Here is a 15,599-nt window from a genome sequence, read left to right on the forward strand (position 1 = left end):
CGTCCTGCAGGGCGTCCTGCACAGGTGAGGCAGGTGAGCCATCCTGCAGGGCGTCCTGCACAGGTGAGGCCGGTGCACCGTCCTGCAGGGCGTCCTGCACAGGTGAGGGAGATGCGCCGTCCTGCAGGGCGTCCTGCACAGGTGAGGGAGATGCGCCATCCTGCAGGGCGTCCTGCACAGGTGAGGCAGGTGAGCTGTCCTGCAGGGCGTCCTGCACAGGTGAGGGAGGTGAGCCATCCTGCAGGGCGTCCTGCACAGGTGAGGGAGGTGAGCCATCCTGCAGGGCGTCCTGCACAGGTGAGGGAGATGCGCCGTCCTGCAGGGCGTCCTGCACAGGTGAGGCAGGTGAGCCATCCTGCAGGGCGTCCTGCACAGGTGAGGGAGGTGAGCCATCCTGCAGGGCGTCCTGTGCAGGTGAGGCAGGTGCGCCGTCCTGCAGGGCGTCCTGTACAGGTGAGGGAGGGGCAGCCAGATGTGGCCACTGCCTGGGCCCTGGGCCCAAGTGCAGGGCGTTGTGCTCCCTCTCACCCTCCCCCTTCTCTTCCTCTTTCCTCCCCTTCCACCTGCTCCCCTCCTAGCATTTCCTCTTCTCTCTCCTGCTTTTCTTCCCTCTGTCCCTTTTGTGCGTCTCATCCCTCCCCTTCCTCTTAGAGTGGACACTACCACCCTCTCCTGAACTGCTCTTTGGGGTGCTGAAAAGTCTTGTATTCACCCCGGATCCAAAACCCCCTTCCTCCTACCTCAGGCACCAGCAGAGGAAGCGAGTTTGTCCCAAATGCCATCATTGCTGGTCTAGTGGCATCCAGGACGAGGACATGAAACTCCAAAAGGTGAGTGCTGCCTCCTGCAGGCAGGCCTCCCAAACTTCTCCCCAGGACACCTCCTGGAACAGAGCTGGTCCTCCCGTGCAGAGGTGGGGAGGGACAGATGACCGTCCCCTCCTGGGGTCCTTCAGCTCACTACAAGCCACCTGTCTCCCCCGGATACCCCAGGTTCTCCTGGTGCCCCTCACTATCCATGTGTCTCCTGTCGGCCATCTGCCGCCAGTGAGACCCCCACTGGAGGCTGTGCAGCTTGAAAGTCAGGTCATCTGGAGTCAGTTACAACCACAAGGCCTGCTGTCCCTGACCCCACGGAGGTTTTACAAGTGAAATGTGTTTTTACATTTTGAAATCTATTCTTGGGGTCAGAGCTGTGGCGTAGCAGGTAAAGCCACCACCTGCAGTGCCGGCATCCCATATGGGCACCAGTTCAGGTCCCAGCTGCTTCACTTCCAATCCAGCTCTCTGCTGTGGCCTGGGGAGGCAGTGAAGATGGCCCAAGTCCTTGGGCCCCTGCACCCACGTGTGAGACCTGGAAGGAACTCCTGGCTCCTGGCTTCAGATCAGCCCAGCTCCGGCTATTGTGGCCAGTTGGGGAATGAACCACCTGATGGAAGACTCCCTCTCTCTGCCTCTCTTTCTCTCTGTGTAACTCTGACTTTCAAATAAATAAATAAATCTTTTTTTTTTTTTAAAAGAAATCCTTTCTTATACATAGGCCACTTAAGGGAGCTTCTAACAGAATAACTAATTATTTTTCTGTTAGTATCTAAGCACTGCTTGCTATAACCAGCAGAGACAATGCTGGCCCTGGAGTTAGGAGCGCAGGCTCTCGTCCTGTGTGGCTCTGTGGCCCGGGCAAGGCTCCTCACCTCCATTCTCCCCTGTGTTGAATGGCGGTGATGATGCCTGTCCCGTGTCACCAGTGTGGGCATTTGGGTCCAGGAGCCACAGAGGTGAGCCTGCTGCCTGGGAGGGGCCGTGCTGAACAAAGGGCTGCTCTCTGCAGGTGGACTTCATCTGGATCAACCGAGACCAGAGGGCTTTCGAGTGGTTTGTGAGCCTGCTGACCAGGCTGGAGATGGAGCAGGCCAAGGAAGCTGAGCAAGGTAGGAGAGGGACAGGGCTTGAGGGCAGTGCTGTGGGGCGGGGCACTTGGGGTCTTCATTTTCTAATCAGGGTGAAGTTCACATAGCACAAAACGAACCATTTAAAAGTAAACTCAGGAACTTTTTGGGAAGGTGTTTATTCCATCGTTAGCAAAGGTGGGTGGGGGTGGATTCCACTAAAAGCTAACACTTTGTAAAGTGGAAAGACAGAGAAAGAGAAAGGAGGAAATTGCACATAATCCCAGCCAGCTGTGCAAGTCGCTCCAGGCACTTCATAGGATTTCCCTCCCCTTTTCATTTTTTTAAATTCTCATTTTATGAAAGTATAGTCTTTTATTTTTGTAATTTCTCTTCTGATGATGAATCTTTCATGTGAAATGGGCACTGTTAAACATTTAGATTCCTTGAGGCTGGTGTTGTGGAGCAGAGGCTGAGTCTTCCTTGCACCACCGGCATCGCATGTGAGCACTGGGTCAAGTCCCGGCTGCTCCACTTCCCATCCAGCTCTCTGCTAATGTGCCTGGGAAAGCAGCAAAAGACAGTCCTAGTGCTTGGGCCCCTGCTACTCAATGTGGGAGACCCAGATGGAGCTCCTGGCTCCTGGCTTTGGCCTGGCCCTGCCCTGGCTGTTGCAGCCATTTGGAGAGTGAACCAGCAGATGAAAGATGCTAGTTTCAATACGTAGTTGTTCCTTTCTATTGGTGAGTGGTATTCCATTTTACGGATATAGTGCAATTGCTTTTGTGTTCCCTTGTTTTTGGACATGGAAGGTATTTCCCTTTGGGGCTATTTTGGATACAGGTGCAATGACTATGTACATCCAAGCTGTTATATCGATGACCACTCTCATTTCTGCTGGGTAACACGTGGGAGAGGAATTGCTGGTTATCTGAACATGCTCACTCTATGTTCAGTTTTTTGAGGGGCTGCAGACTATTTTCCAAATTGGCTGCTCCTCTCAGCTGTGTACGAGGGTTCCAGTTTCTCCATGTCTTTACCAACACTCATTGGTATCTGTTTATTATTATTATCATTCTCATTATTATTATAGTCATCCTAATGGATGTGAAGCAACAGCTCATTGTGGTTTTGATTTGCATTTCCCCAATGGCTAATGATGTTGGGCATCTTTTAATCTATTTATGCCTTTGTTCTATTTTTTAACTGGATTTTTGTCTCTTTTATTCTTGAGTTGTAATAGTTCTTTATATATTTTAGATACAGCCTCTTATCAAATATATCATTCACAAAAAATTTTCTTCCTTTCTCTGGATCTATTTCTTCTTACCTTTGGTAGCTAGTGTATTTCATTAAATCTACATTGGGTAGTTGGTACATTTCAATAAATCTGTCCTTTTTTTAAGTTACTGAATTTATTGGCTTTATAATATCCGTAATATTATCTTATTATCCTTTTCATGTCTGTGTGGTCTGTAGTGATGCCCCCTTTTCATTCCCAATGTTAGTCACTTATCTTTTCTCTTTCATTCCTGAACAGGACATCAGAGGATTATCAATTTTATTGATCTTTTCAAATAATCAGTTTTTAATTTCACTGATTTCTCAATTTTTTGTCTCTTATTTTACTGATTTATCACCTTAATTCCATCTTTCTGTTTATGTTGCATATAATTTGCTCTTCTATTTCTAATTTCTTAACACTTAAGGCCTTGCTTTTTTGTAATATATTTAATATTATCAATTTATTTCTAAAGAATACTGTAGCTGCCTCACACAAATTTTTATTGTATGCATTTTCATTATCATTCACTCAGAATGTTTTCTGATTTTCTTTGTTATGTCTTCTTTGATCCATAGGCCAATTATACGTTTGTTTCATTTTAAAACATTTGGAACTTTCTTTCTGCTACTGATTTCTAATTTAATTGTGTTGTAGAGGGAGAGTACATTTTTTAGGACATGTTCATTTAAATGTGATGGAAACTTGTTTTATAACCTGAAGTATGGTCTTTGTTGGTGATTATTCCCTCAGCAAATGAGAAGAATGTGAAATTCCACTGTTCTGCAAGTGATCAGGTGGGCCAAGAATGCTGTTCATGTCTGACTTTTATCTGTTCTGTCAGTTACCAGAACAGGAGTGTTTAAATTTCCAGCTGTCATTATGGACTTACCTATTTCCCCTTGGCTTTGTTTATTCAAAGCTCTTTGGTAAGCTTTTTCTGACACCAACTGGTATTTGCAATGTCATTCTACCCGTAACTGGCCCGAGTTAGCACAGATACCACACAAGGCGAGGACTCAGTCCTTCACGACGGCTGTTAGGTCACTCACACTCCTCACCAGTGGGCTGCGATGCGTGGGTTCTCACACCCACCACAGGCTAAATGATTCACTGCAATGACTCAAGGGACTCAGGAAAGTGCTATACTTGGGCTTACAGTTTTACAGAAAGGACACAACGCAGGACCCGTAGGGAGAGTGCTGTACACAGAGCCTCTGTGCCTTCTCCCTGTGAAACCAAGATGCATCCGTCAGCCTCCAGCTCAGCAACCAGGAGCAAGTGACTGAATCACTGACCGAATGACTGACCTCAAGCCTCAGCTGCCCTACACTCACCAGTGCTTGGACTGACTCAAACCCCGATCTTCTATTCACTGTGACTAGTCCCGATAAGTCATCCTATCTGTTAGCACAAACCCAGGAGCGATCCAAGGGCTCCTGAGTAACAGAGATACCCATATTGGGAAATTCCAAGGGTTTAAGTTTCTTTCCCAAGATCCAGAGACAGAGGCCAGTCAGAGCCTTCATTCCGCAGCAAGCATGGACACACACTGAGGGTTTGTCTTCTTGGTGAATGAACCGCCATCTCAGCATATGATGTCCTGAGGAGAGCCCTCCTCTGGAGTCTCCTCTTCCTGACATCGGTAGAGAAATTCCAGTGTTTTCCATCCATTAAGTAGTCTGTATCTTTATATTTAAAGAGTTTCTTACAGACAGGCTGTAGCTGGATCTTTCTTTTTATAAGTCCAATCTTATAATCTTTGCCTTTTAACTGGAGTTTTTAGTCCATTTCTATGTAACACAATTACTGAATTACTGATATAATTGGGTTCAAATCCACCATCGTTTGTTTTCTGTTTGTCCTTTTTCCCCTCCTTCCCTCTACACTTTCATATTAATTATATATTTGTATAATCATTTTCTCCATTATTTGATTATTAAGTGTACGTTATTGTTTTATTTTATTGCTCTAGTGGTTGCTGTAGGGTTTATTACATCTTTAACTTCTTACAGCTGTTTAGTATAACATCTTTACCATAGTAAACACTCAAGTGCCACATGACATTTTGTGGCCAATGGTGAACCACATAATTACAATGGTGCTGAAAAATCCCTACTCTCTCCTGACATAGTAGCCACTGTAACATTGTAGCAAAATTCATCACTCCCTTGTCTGGGGTGATGCTGGGACAAGCAAACCTGGGCTGCCAGTAACACAGTAGTACAGCAATTCAATTACATGCAACACATAATGCTTGATAACAATGACTATGCTACTGTTTATCTGTGTAGTATAATATACATTTAGATTATTTTAGAGTGTGTCCTTTCCACTTCTAAAAACCAATGTTACCTGTAAGACAGGATGCGGGGTTATGCCAGCAGCAACCTCGTAGGTCTGGAGTTCACCGTAGTGTTCACCATGTCTCTCAAATGTAAAAGGCCACATGGACTGCTTGGCCTGTGCCAGCAAGCTCTGTGTGACTACACCGTGGAACAGTCACTTCAAAGGTTTTATCTTTATCACTGGTCTTCAGTGTTTCTTATGATGTGTCTCACTTTGACTTGCTTCATTTCCTTATACTTGGAGTTCACTGAACTTTTTGTATATATGGGCTTATAATTTTCACCAAGCTGGAAAAGTTTCAGCTACTTTCTCTTTACATATGTATTTTTTCTTTTTCTTTTTAATAAGATTTTATTATTTTAATATTTATTTGAGAGGTAGAGTTACAGTGAGAGGGAGAGGCAGAGAGAAAGATCTTCTGTCCATTGGTTCACTCCTCAAATGGCTGGAATGGCCAGAGCTGCGCTGATCTGAAGCCAGGAGCCAGGAGCTTCTTCCGGGTCTCCCACGTGGGTGAAGGAGCCCAAGGACTTGGGCCATCTTCTACTGCTTTCCCAGGCCACAGCAGAGAGCTGGATAAGAAGAGGAGCAGCCAGGACTAGAATCAGTGTCCATAGGTGCCACAGGTGGAGGCTTAGCCCACTATGCTACAGCGCCAACCCACATACATATTTTTTTTCTGTGTCTTTTCCCCCTTCCTATCACTCCATTTACTGGTATGTTAAACAGCTTGATAGCATCCCACAGGTGACAGGAGTGTTCTCCCTCTCACTGCTTCATTTTGAATGCTTTCTTTTGCGCATCTTCAAGTTCACGGCTCCTCTCTTCTGCAGCACCTCATCCTCATCAAAATCCCAACAGGTAGTTACAATAGCTGTTGACAAGCGGATTCTAGCATTTACATGGAAATCCAACAGATTTAGAGCCACTGTTGAGTCTGTCCATTGTGTTTTTCAGTTCTGTTATTGTATTTTCCTTCCCCAGCAGTGTCTCCCATTTCTTTCCTCATTACGTTTGTTTTGTTCGTTTCGCTCTACTGTCCTTGAGCACAGTTGTAAGGATCACTTCAGCGTCTTTGTCTGCTGAGTCGTCATCTCTGCCACTCCCAGGTCTGTTTCCAAGGACTCCTTTTCTCCCAACTAAATCATGTTCTCTGGCGTCTTTGCATGCCTGGCTCTCAGACTTTGTGGCTCTTCCGTTTTGTACTGCAGATTTTGTGATATGTCTTCAAACCATCCTGCACTCCTTCCTGGTGCATAGTTCTTTAGGATTCTGTGGGTTTTTTCAAGACATGCTTGCAGTTTTTGCCAGCATCCAGAGCAGCTCCTAGTGTAGGGTTGTTAGCTCCAGCACTAATGGGTACACTTCTGATATCACACGACCTGGCGCCCTGTGTAGTGCAAGCTCTCTCCACTCCTTTTCACCCTTGTGTTTTCGGGTCATTTTCTTCCTCACAGCTGCAGCCAAGGACTCAGGGGGAACTTGATGCAGCTTCCGAGTCACTGAGTCCACAGCTTCCCTCTGCCTGCCCTTCCCTTCCTTCGCTCCCTCCCTCCCTGCCTCTCTTCTTCCTTCCTTCCCCCTTTTTCTGTCTGCAATTCCCCTTTCCCACACTGTGCCCAGCAGAGTGGAGCTCCCTTGGCCTCCCTGCACTCTAGTTTCTGACCCTCATCGTCATGACGCTGGCACCAGGCAGAAAGCTGGCCCTTGTGCACTGACCTCATTGGTCTCCCTTCTCGCAGCAATTCCAGTCCTTCTGCACCTGCTGGAAACTGCTGGTTAAGGTGGTTCCTTTTGCTCAACACAAATTCCTTATAAATATAATAAGGTTTTTTAAAAAAAGATTTATTTATTTATTTGAAAGTCAAAGTTATATATAGAAAGAGGGAGAGATGGTGGGGGGTGGGGGAGAGAGAAAGAAACAGAGAGAGAGAATGAGAATGAACTGAGATCCTCAGAGATCTTCCATCTGCTAGTTCACTTCCCAGATAGGTTGAAGCCAGGGGCTAGGAGCTTCTTACGGGTCTCCCAGCTTCTTCTGGGTCTCTGTTTTGTTTCAGGGGCACAAGGAGAAATCTCTTTAGATACATTTTTAACTTTAAGAGAATTGAGGTAGTTTTTTTCCACTGGCTGAGTTCCCTGGAAATAGATCTTATTGGGCTGCTTAATTATCACAAGGTTTTCATGAATAACTTCAAATCGCTACGATAAACACAAGTTCAAATAATGAAACCCATGGTTTTCTGTAGGAAACATTCAGACAGTTTACCGTAACAAACATTCAAAGCCCGAAGTTCAAGGGGACCCTCTGGGGAGGTGGCTCATAAAGCTTAGACCATCACAGCGAGGCTCCCGCCCCGCCTGGCCCGGAACAATTACAGCAAATATTTAGATAGCGTTGACTTCATCCTCAATGCTCTTACGTATATGAATTCATTAGGAACTTAATTTTATGATGACAAGCTAGAGGAGAAGTTCCAATTAAATTTAAAATGTCTAGTTGCTGGTATATAAATATTTGCTGTTTGCTTCTTCCTCATGTGTGTAAACAAAAGGGGTGGGGCTAACCCAGGGCTTTGCATTCGCAGAGCACCTTGAGCCAACAGTTTCTTACATCAGATTTCTTTCAGGGTTTCTCATTAACTGCCTCTGGAACTTGTAGGTCCTGGCTTCAACTTTATACAGCAAGGTTTTAATGCAAGAATTTGTGGCTTATGATTTAAAAAAAAAGATTTGTTTATTGGAAAGAGTGACAGAAAGCGAGAAGGAGCCTCCATCTGCTGGTTTACTCCCCGCAACGGCCCCAACAGCCAGGAGCTCCATCCAGGTCTCCCACATGGGTGGCAGGGGCTCAAGCACTTGGGCCATCTTCTGCTGCCTTCCTAGGTGCATTAGTGGGGAGCTGGACCCATAACAGAGCAGCCGGGACTCCAACCAGTGCTCCGAGATGGGATGCATCCAGCACCATAAGCCGTGGCTTAACCTGCTGCGCCATGAGGCTGGTCCACCGTTTTTCAATCCTATAGCTTAATCTTCAACCTTCTGTTGGAGTTGTCATGAACAAAGCTGAGATGAATATAGCTGTGCGCGTGGCTGTTCTCTGTCTCCTTCCTGTGGATGTTCCAGAACTGGGACGACCGCCCCAACACGGCTGTCTGGAGAGGCCCCACCCCTCCCTTTCTCCCCCTGCTACCCTGCTGCCTCCTGTCCCCTCCTCTCAGCCCTCTCGGGGGCACAGAGACTCCGAGGGAGAGCTCGAAGGACTGGGACCCCTCATGTGGGCTTTCCTTGTAATGCATCTCCCTCTGGCCCATACCACCTGGCACTGCCAAGGCCCAGGTGATTTGTGACACAACTGAACCCTTCCTGGGGCCGTTGGCTTTGCCACAGTGGCTGGGACATGAAGGCAGTGGAGAATGGGCCAAGGGAGGCGGCAGGTGAAGCCACAGAGACGGCCCAAAGCCCTGCACGGGGCCAGCAATGGAGGCAGAGCAGGCGAGAGAGATTCCCTGCCCATGGCTGCACCCTCCGGCATCCCAGCTCAGGGCTGGGCACAGGTCTAAGGCAGCCCGGCACACACAGAGAAGGAGACCATGTGTGCAGCACACAGCAGGAAGCTGCATGAACACAGGGCGGGGGCGGGAGCAGGGCAGGGGGACCACCTGGGAGCCCCAGCTGCCCCAGGGGCTGGGGGGTCCATGCCCCAGCTCCCCTGCTGGGAGCAGCATAGAGCTATTTAAGGGCAATGGGGCTCTCAATGGGTTTTCAGCTCTCAGACGCCCCTCCCTTAGGCACTGTCATCACCACCTCACACCTGCTCAAACTTAGACACCCTCCACCTTCCCCCGTTTCTTCGCTGGGCATTCAAGACCCTCCATGGTCCAGTCCCCGGAGAATTCTCTGTTCCAGCCAGGCGGTCACCCTGAGCCGCACCTGCTCCCACCTCTTGGCCTCTGCTCCTACCTTTCCTTCTTAGGCTGCCTTCTTCCACCCCCCACCCCCACCCCAATCCTGCCCCTGAGACCTGACCCAGCCCCCACCCCTCCATCTGCTGGAGCCTGTCCCTGCCCGTCATTGGCGCGTGCTGTCTGCACCCTTCGTGCCTCCCTCAGCCCTGTGACCTGACCCCTTTTCACACACGCTTGGCTCATGTCCCCAAGTACTCTGGAGATGGACACAACGAGAAACGGAAGGGCAGGAGCTTTGAGCCTGAGGACCCCCATGCTGGCCACCCTGGGATCCACGGCCCCTTCTATAATCAGGCTTAGCTAGTGTGGTGCTTGGAAGGCGCACGCCCGCAGTGAGTATTAAGGAGCTCGTGTGTGTCTTGTACGTAGTAGGCCCAGCTCAAGCCGTGGGCCGTCTCCTCTCCAGAGCCCGACCCCGTGACAGGTTCCGGCCACTATGGTTGGCTGAAGGCACGTGTTCTGAGACCTCGGTCTCGCTCCACGCTCCAGGCGAGGCCATGGCTGGCACCAGCCTCTCAGCAGCACGCCCTCCCCCCGCCCACAGACCGATTCCTGGAGCTGCACATGTACATGACCTCTGCCCTGGGCAAGAACGACATGAAGGCCATTGGCCTGCAGATGGCCCTCGACCTCCTGGCCGAGAAGGAGAAGAAGGACTCCATCACAGGCCTCCAGACCCGCACACAGCCTGGCCGGCCGGACTGGAACAAGGTAAAGGCAGCCTGCACGGCTTCACCAGCCAGAGGCGCAGCCGGGAGGTCAGGGAACGAGCAGCCAGGGGCCCTGCAGTCACGGGCCAGACAGGATGGCCGAGCGGGCCAGCAAACCCCAGCTCGCTCACAGAGGACGTTAGCCCACAGACCCATCAGGGCCCTGCCAGCCACGGCTCCCAGAGGGAGGAAGCCCAAGAGGACTGGATCCTCGGGAGACATTGAGTCTAGCTTCTACTGTCACCAAGAGGGGAAACTGAGGCCCAAGATGCAAAGAATTGCAATCTTTCCATTTTGTTTCTTAGATTGCTTTGATCATTTTCATTCTCTCCTGAGCAGTCGGGGCATGGAGTTGGGAGCATGTAGCCTCACGCATGTCTGCTACGGCATGCCATTGCTGCCTGCGGTTTGGTGCATATGTCCTCCACGGAGGCAGATCCCAGAGTGCAGGGCTTGGCTCTTGCTTATCTCTGGCCCCAGCCCCTGCCTGAGCTCCTGGGTTGTGTTGGGAGCTGAGCAGCGGCCCTTAAATGAACAGCCAAGGGCGGGCTCTACAGTCAAGCGCAGCAGGTGCATCTCGGGGCTGCACAGTGTCCTCTGTCCATGGGGATGCTCATTGCTGGCACCATCACATGCTCACTTCCAGCGGGCAGGTGTGTGGTGGGCAGGCTGGCCATCCCACCACCCTTCTGTGTTCTCCCCAACCCCGCGGACTGCAGGTGTTCCAGAAAGTGGCCGCTGAGAAGAAGGGCAAGGTGCAGGTCTTCTTCTGCGGCTCCCCGGCCCTGGCCAAGGTGCTGCGGGCCCACTGCGCGGACTTCCACTTCAGATTCTTCCAGGAGAACTTCTAGCCTCTGTGCTCCATGCTCGGCCCCCAGCCCAGACTGTTGGTCTGCTTCTCACTCTGGCACAAGTGCCCCACAGGGACCAGCCTCAGACCACCTGCCAGGCAGGACAAAGCCCAGGGACCACCTGATCCTGCTCAACACGGAGACCCAGGCAAGGGGGCTTCAGTGCAAACTTGCATCAGAACCCGAGGAGGGGCTGGTGCTGTGGTGTAGTGGGCTTACTCTGCCTGTGATGCTGACATCCCACACGAGTGCCGGTTCAAGTCCCAGCTGCTCCACTTCCGATCCAGCTCTCTGCTATATCCTGGGAAAGCAGTAGAAGATGGCCCAAGTGCTTGGGCCCCTGAAAAGTCACATGGGAGACCTGAAAGAGGCTCCTAGCTCCTGGCTTCAGATTGGCGCAGCTCCGGCTGTTGCAGCCAATTGGGGAGTGAACCAGTGGATGGAAGACCTCTCTCTCTCTCTCTCTGCCTCTGCCTCTCTGTAACTGCCTTTCAAATAAATAAATCTTTAAAAGAAAAACAAAAAGAACCCAAGGGATGGGCAGGCCTTGTCCAGCCTGCTGTGCACCCTGGGAAGGCTGTGACTCTGTGATGCCTGAGGCTGGCGGTCAGAGGGGCGTGAAGCACACGGCCCAGGGCCTCCAAGCAAGTACTTCTGCAGCAGCAGCCCCGCCCCTGCCCGATCACCCAGTAACTTGGGAGAGGTACTCCAGCAGCTTCTTAGGAAAATTCCCAGATGTACAGAAAGTGCAAGGAACGGCCCACCGGAAGTGTCACCCACCTGTGAGACGTCTTAGTTAACGCTCTGCCCTAGTGTTTCTTACCCACCAGTCCCTCTCGCACCTGCCAATTTTTCTGACCTTGCTGGTACATTTCAAAGTGGCTGGACCCTTTGCCACTCAGCAGATTTAGATGTAGATTCCTGGGGCCCATGCCCACAGCGTCTGATTGTGCAGGTGTAGGGGATGAGAGCTGGAGTGTGTATTTCCCCCAGATCTGTTCCCACAGGGAGACGGAACAGCATGCCCCCACCCCAGGTGTGTGCCTCAGTTTCTCTTCTTGCTCTTCGTATTGGCCTCCTTGTTCTCTCTCTGGGAATTGATCATTAGGGACCAAGGTAGAGACGGCCTCCGGGTGGGCTGTCGGTGGGGCCATGGGAAGCCATCCGCCTGTCAATCAAGCAGGCTGTGTGGTGTAGCCTTGGCCATCTCTCCCCCTCCTGCCCTGTGTGGCCTCTGTGTCTCTGCCCCTTCCCTCTAGGCCCCTGTGTCCCTGGGCTGCAGCCCTTGTTCACTCCTATCTGGGCAGGAGTGGCCGGCAGCGCGGCACCTGCAGAGGCGCTCTGAGAACGGGCGCGCCGTGGGCAGGGACGGACAGCGCCCGCCCTGCCCTCCCCACCCAGCAGCACATTTCAGTCTGCAGCCAGGCTGACCGGGCCCTCCCCAAAGCCACTGGACTAGGGCAGGTGCCAGGGGCATTGCAGCTGGCACCTTTGTTGTCCATGGACTGGCAGCCCCTGGCGGAGGCACAGGGAGAGAGGCTGGGCGGTGGCCATGGTGATGGCATCACTATTCCAGGTGGGGCTGGGGCGCCAGGAAGAGCCTGCAGGTGGCGCTGATACAAGATGGATGAGTGTGTTGGGGGGACCTCTTCCCAGAGAATAGGGGCCGGGGAAGCTGAAGGGGGCCCTGGGGAAAGGCCAGAGCACCCCAAGGGCTGGGCAGACAGACGTTCAAGTTGCGGGAGAGAGAGGAGCCGGTGGTCAGCTGTCGTGAAGGAAGTAGCCACGCCAGGGTGGTGGGGCAGAACCTGGTCGGGGGTGGGCAAGGAGCCTCCGTCCCCTGGGGCAGAATGCAGACCCGGCTCTGGGGCCTTGGGCCGGGGTCTCTGGACAGGGCTGTGTTTCCTTCCCACTCAGCCCCGGGCAAGTGCCCTCCCCCAGACTTCCCTAGGATTCGAGAGCTCCGTGGGGATCCTAGGCCCTTGGTCCTGACTCTGGGGTGCATGGGTCACAAAGACAGGACAGTCACTAGGGCCCTGGACTGGCATCTCCCCACACTGAGCGCCTGCCCGTCCCCCACGCGCACAAGCACGCCGGCAGCTGTTTGTGCGGAACTGGGTGCGGCGCGGCGAGAGGGAGCAGTGGGAAACATGAACACGGGACTCTAGGAGCCACAACCAGCTCACATGGCTGCCTCCCAACGAGTCGGCAGCCTGGGTCTTCTCTCCAGACTGCGCCAGGTGCCCACGAGAGGGCGCTGCAGAATCAAGGATCGCAGGAGTTTTGTGGGGCCGGGAGGTGAGGCGGGTGCTTAGGGCCAGCGGTGATAGGGGTCGGGACAGTAGGGGTCGGGGCAGGGCCAGCGACAGTGCTTATCTGCGAGGAGCAGCTGAGCCATGCAGGCCGGCCAGGACAGGGTTCCAGCCATCGCGGGTGTCAGGGCGGGCAGCACACGGGCTCAGAGGCCCCTGTCCATCAAGATGCTTCCACAGGGCGAGAACAGAGGAAGCTTGGGCTACCTGCAGAAAAAGAGAGTGCTGGGGGTGGGCTTGTACCCCCCCATCATGGAGGTGGACACCCCAGGGCAGACTTGTGGCCCCCAAATGCAGCACAGAGCGGAGAGGAGTGGGCATAATCTGTCAGTCCCCACCGGCGCAGGGGGCCTATGAAGGGAGTTGTAGTGCCTCTAATTGTCACTTTTGCCTTTGTCCATGCCTTTCTTCGGTAACAACGTGACAGCAGGGCCAGCAGGTGTTAATGAAACAAGGGATTCGGCAGGACCCACCCGGAACACTGCATGAGTGCGGGGGCAGCCCTGGGCGGGGAGGCTGAGGGGCTGTCTCCAGCCTTGTGGGCAAGGTCAACACCAGGGAGGGATTGGAGACACCTGCAGAGACTGGCACCAGACAGACACCTGACGTACAGGTGCACAATGGAAAACGCAGAGCCGGGCACTTGCCTTTGCCGTGAGCTATGCAACCTTGGATGCCTCCAGGGAGCCCTCCGAGCCGGCGCTTCCCCGTCTGCAGCCGTGTGGTGCAGAGTCATTTCTAGAACGCACAGAAATGCCTTTGTGTGCCCTGGAGAGTGGGAGCGGGAGGCGGACAGGGGAAGGATTTGGGTTTTGGGGGTGTGGCGGTTGTTGCTTTTTTGCTCCTCTGTGAAGTCTGTGAGGAGCATTTATTAATTTGATGGGTTTATTTTAAACAGAGGCCCAAAATACAATGTTATGTAAAAGAAAAAGAAAACAAGCAGCAGATGTTTTATATGATCCTATTTGTAAGATAAAAAGAGAGATGACCGTGTCTGTGCCACGTGGGGATAAACAGCTGGCCGCAGGGGGACTTGGGAGGCCACGCCCCAAGGAGGTCCCAGCGGCTCAGGGTGCAGGAGAGGAGGGGGCTTTGCTTCCTGCCTGCTCCGGGTGTTTCTGTGCTACGCAGAGAACAGCTCATGCGGCAAGGTTGTGTGCCTCGCCCTTCGGGTATTACTTGTGTAGCCTGTGCGCTTGCGTCTGGCTCCTGTAACTGTGTAAAGGATGCAACAGAACACAGAGAGGCTCAGCCGTGTTGTCTTGGGGTCGCTCCTTCATTCTCAAGTTCAAGTGTCTAGGACATGGGCTGCAGGAAGAGAGGCTACCCAGACTGAGGACGCAAAGTTGCCGGCCCTGGAAGACCCAAGGATGAGAATAGAAGGCCGGAGCCTGGCGCAGGAAGAATGCAGAGTTCTTGGGCAGATGGGGGAGGGGGAGGGAGGTGGTGTCCACAGGGCTATGGCCAGCGGCCGCCCAGCTGCGCTGGGGTGCAGAGGCTTCGCGGAATAGATGCTCCTCTCATCTTCTTACGATCTGTCTTTACCGTTAGGTGACGCAAGATTAACCAAGAAATCCATCCCCAGGGGAAACACACCCAAGAGTGAGGGCAGAGAGGGCTGGAAGCAGACTGGACTCCCAGGAAGCATCGGCCTCCCAACCTCGCCACCCAGCATGTGCGCCACCTGGGTCCTCCCTGCACCTGTAGCTGGAAAAGAAAGGGATGGAGAGAGAGAGAGAGAGAGAGAGAGAGAGAGAGAGAGAGAGAGAGAGGAGGGAAGGATGGAAGGAGAGAGAGAGGGTGGAGGGAGAGGAGGAGGGGAGGAAGGGAGGAGGGCGTTTCCGCACAGCAGGGAGAAAGGGATGTGCTTTTATTTTTGGTAAAAGAGGAGCCATATTCTGCTCAATGCAAGTTCATACGTGCGCCTGCAGCGTGTTCCCTGGGACTGGATGCTGTGAGCTCTGGGTCCCCAGAGACTACCACAGCATGCCCCCTCCCCACACCTGGCTGGGCTCCGCAGAGGCTTCGGCCAAGGGCGGCAGCAGGAGGGCCCCTGAGCCTGCTCAGCAGGGCATGCCCAGTGCGCCTCACACCCACCCCTTCCTCCTGGGCCCTGCCTTGGATCCGTGCCTAAGTCAGTTTCTGTCAGGTTGAGGACACAACCTCTGCCAGCTGGGGTCCACCCTCCACACAGGTGCAGGACTGGCCGCGCCCCCCCCCCAGCCGGATGACTCCCCTG

General features: G+C 52.5%; 1 protein-coding gene across 2 annotated transcripts in view; it reads left to right on the forward strand.

Moving 5' to 3' along the window:
- NOX5 (NADPH oxidase 5) overlaps window positions 1-11,573 on the forward strand; it is a 32,112-nt gene extending 20,539 nt beyond the window's left edge. Inside the window, exons 14-17 of one of the 2 annotated variants that reach the window (XM_008249804.4) lie at window positions 746-830; window positions 1,831-1,930; window positions 10,032-10,198; window positions 10,917-11,573. In XM_008249804.4, coding sequence (XP_008248026.2) covers window positions 746-830; window positions 1,831-1,930; window positions 10,032-10,198; window positions 10,917-11,048 — 484 coding nt within the window. In that variant the 3' untranslated portion in view covers window positions 11,049-11,573. Of the gene's footprint in view, window positions 1-745; window positions 831-1,830; window positions 1,931-3,923; window positions 4,181-10,031; window positions 10,199-10,916 lie in introns of those variants that run through there. The other variant, XM_051836631.2, reaches the window with a different exon arrangement.
- Window positions 11,574-15,599: the final 4,026 nt, after the last annotated feature.

Source organism: Oryctolagus cuniculus, chromosome 12, assembly GCF_964237555.1.
Source record: "Oryctolagus cuniculus chromosome 12, mOryCun1.1, whole genome shotgun sequence".
Classification (NCBI taxonomy): Eukaryota; Metazoa; Chordata; class Mammalia; order Lagomorpha; family Leporidae; genus Oryctolagus; species Oryctolagus cuniculus.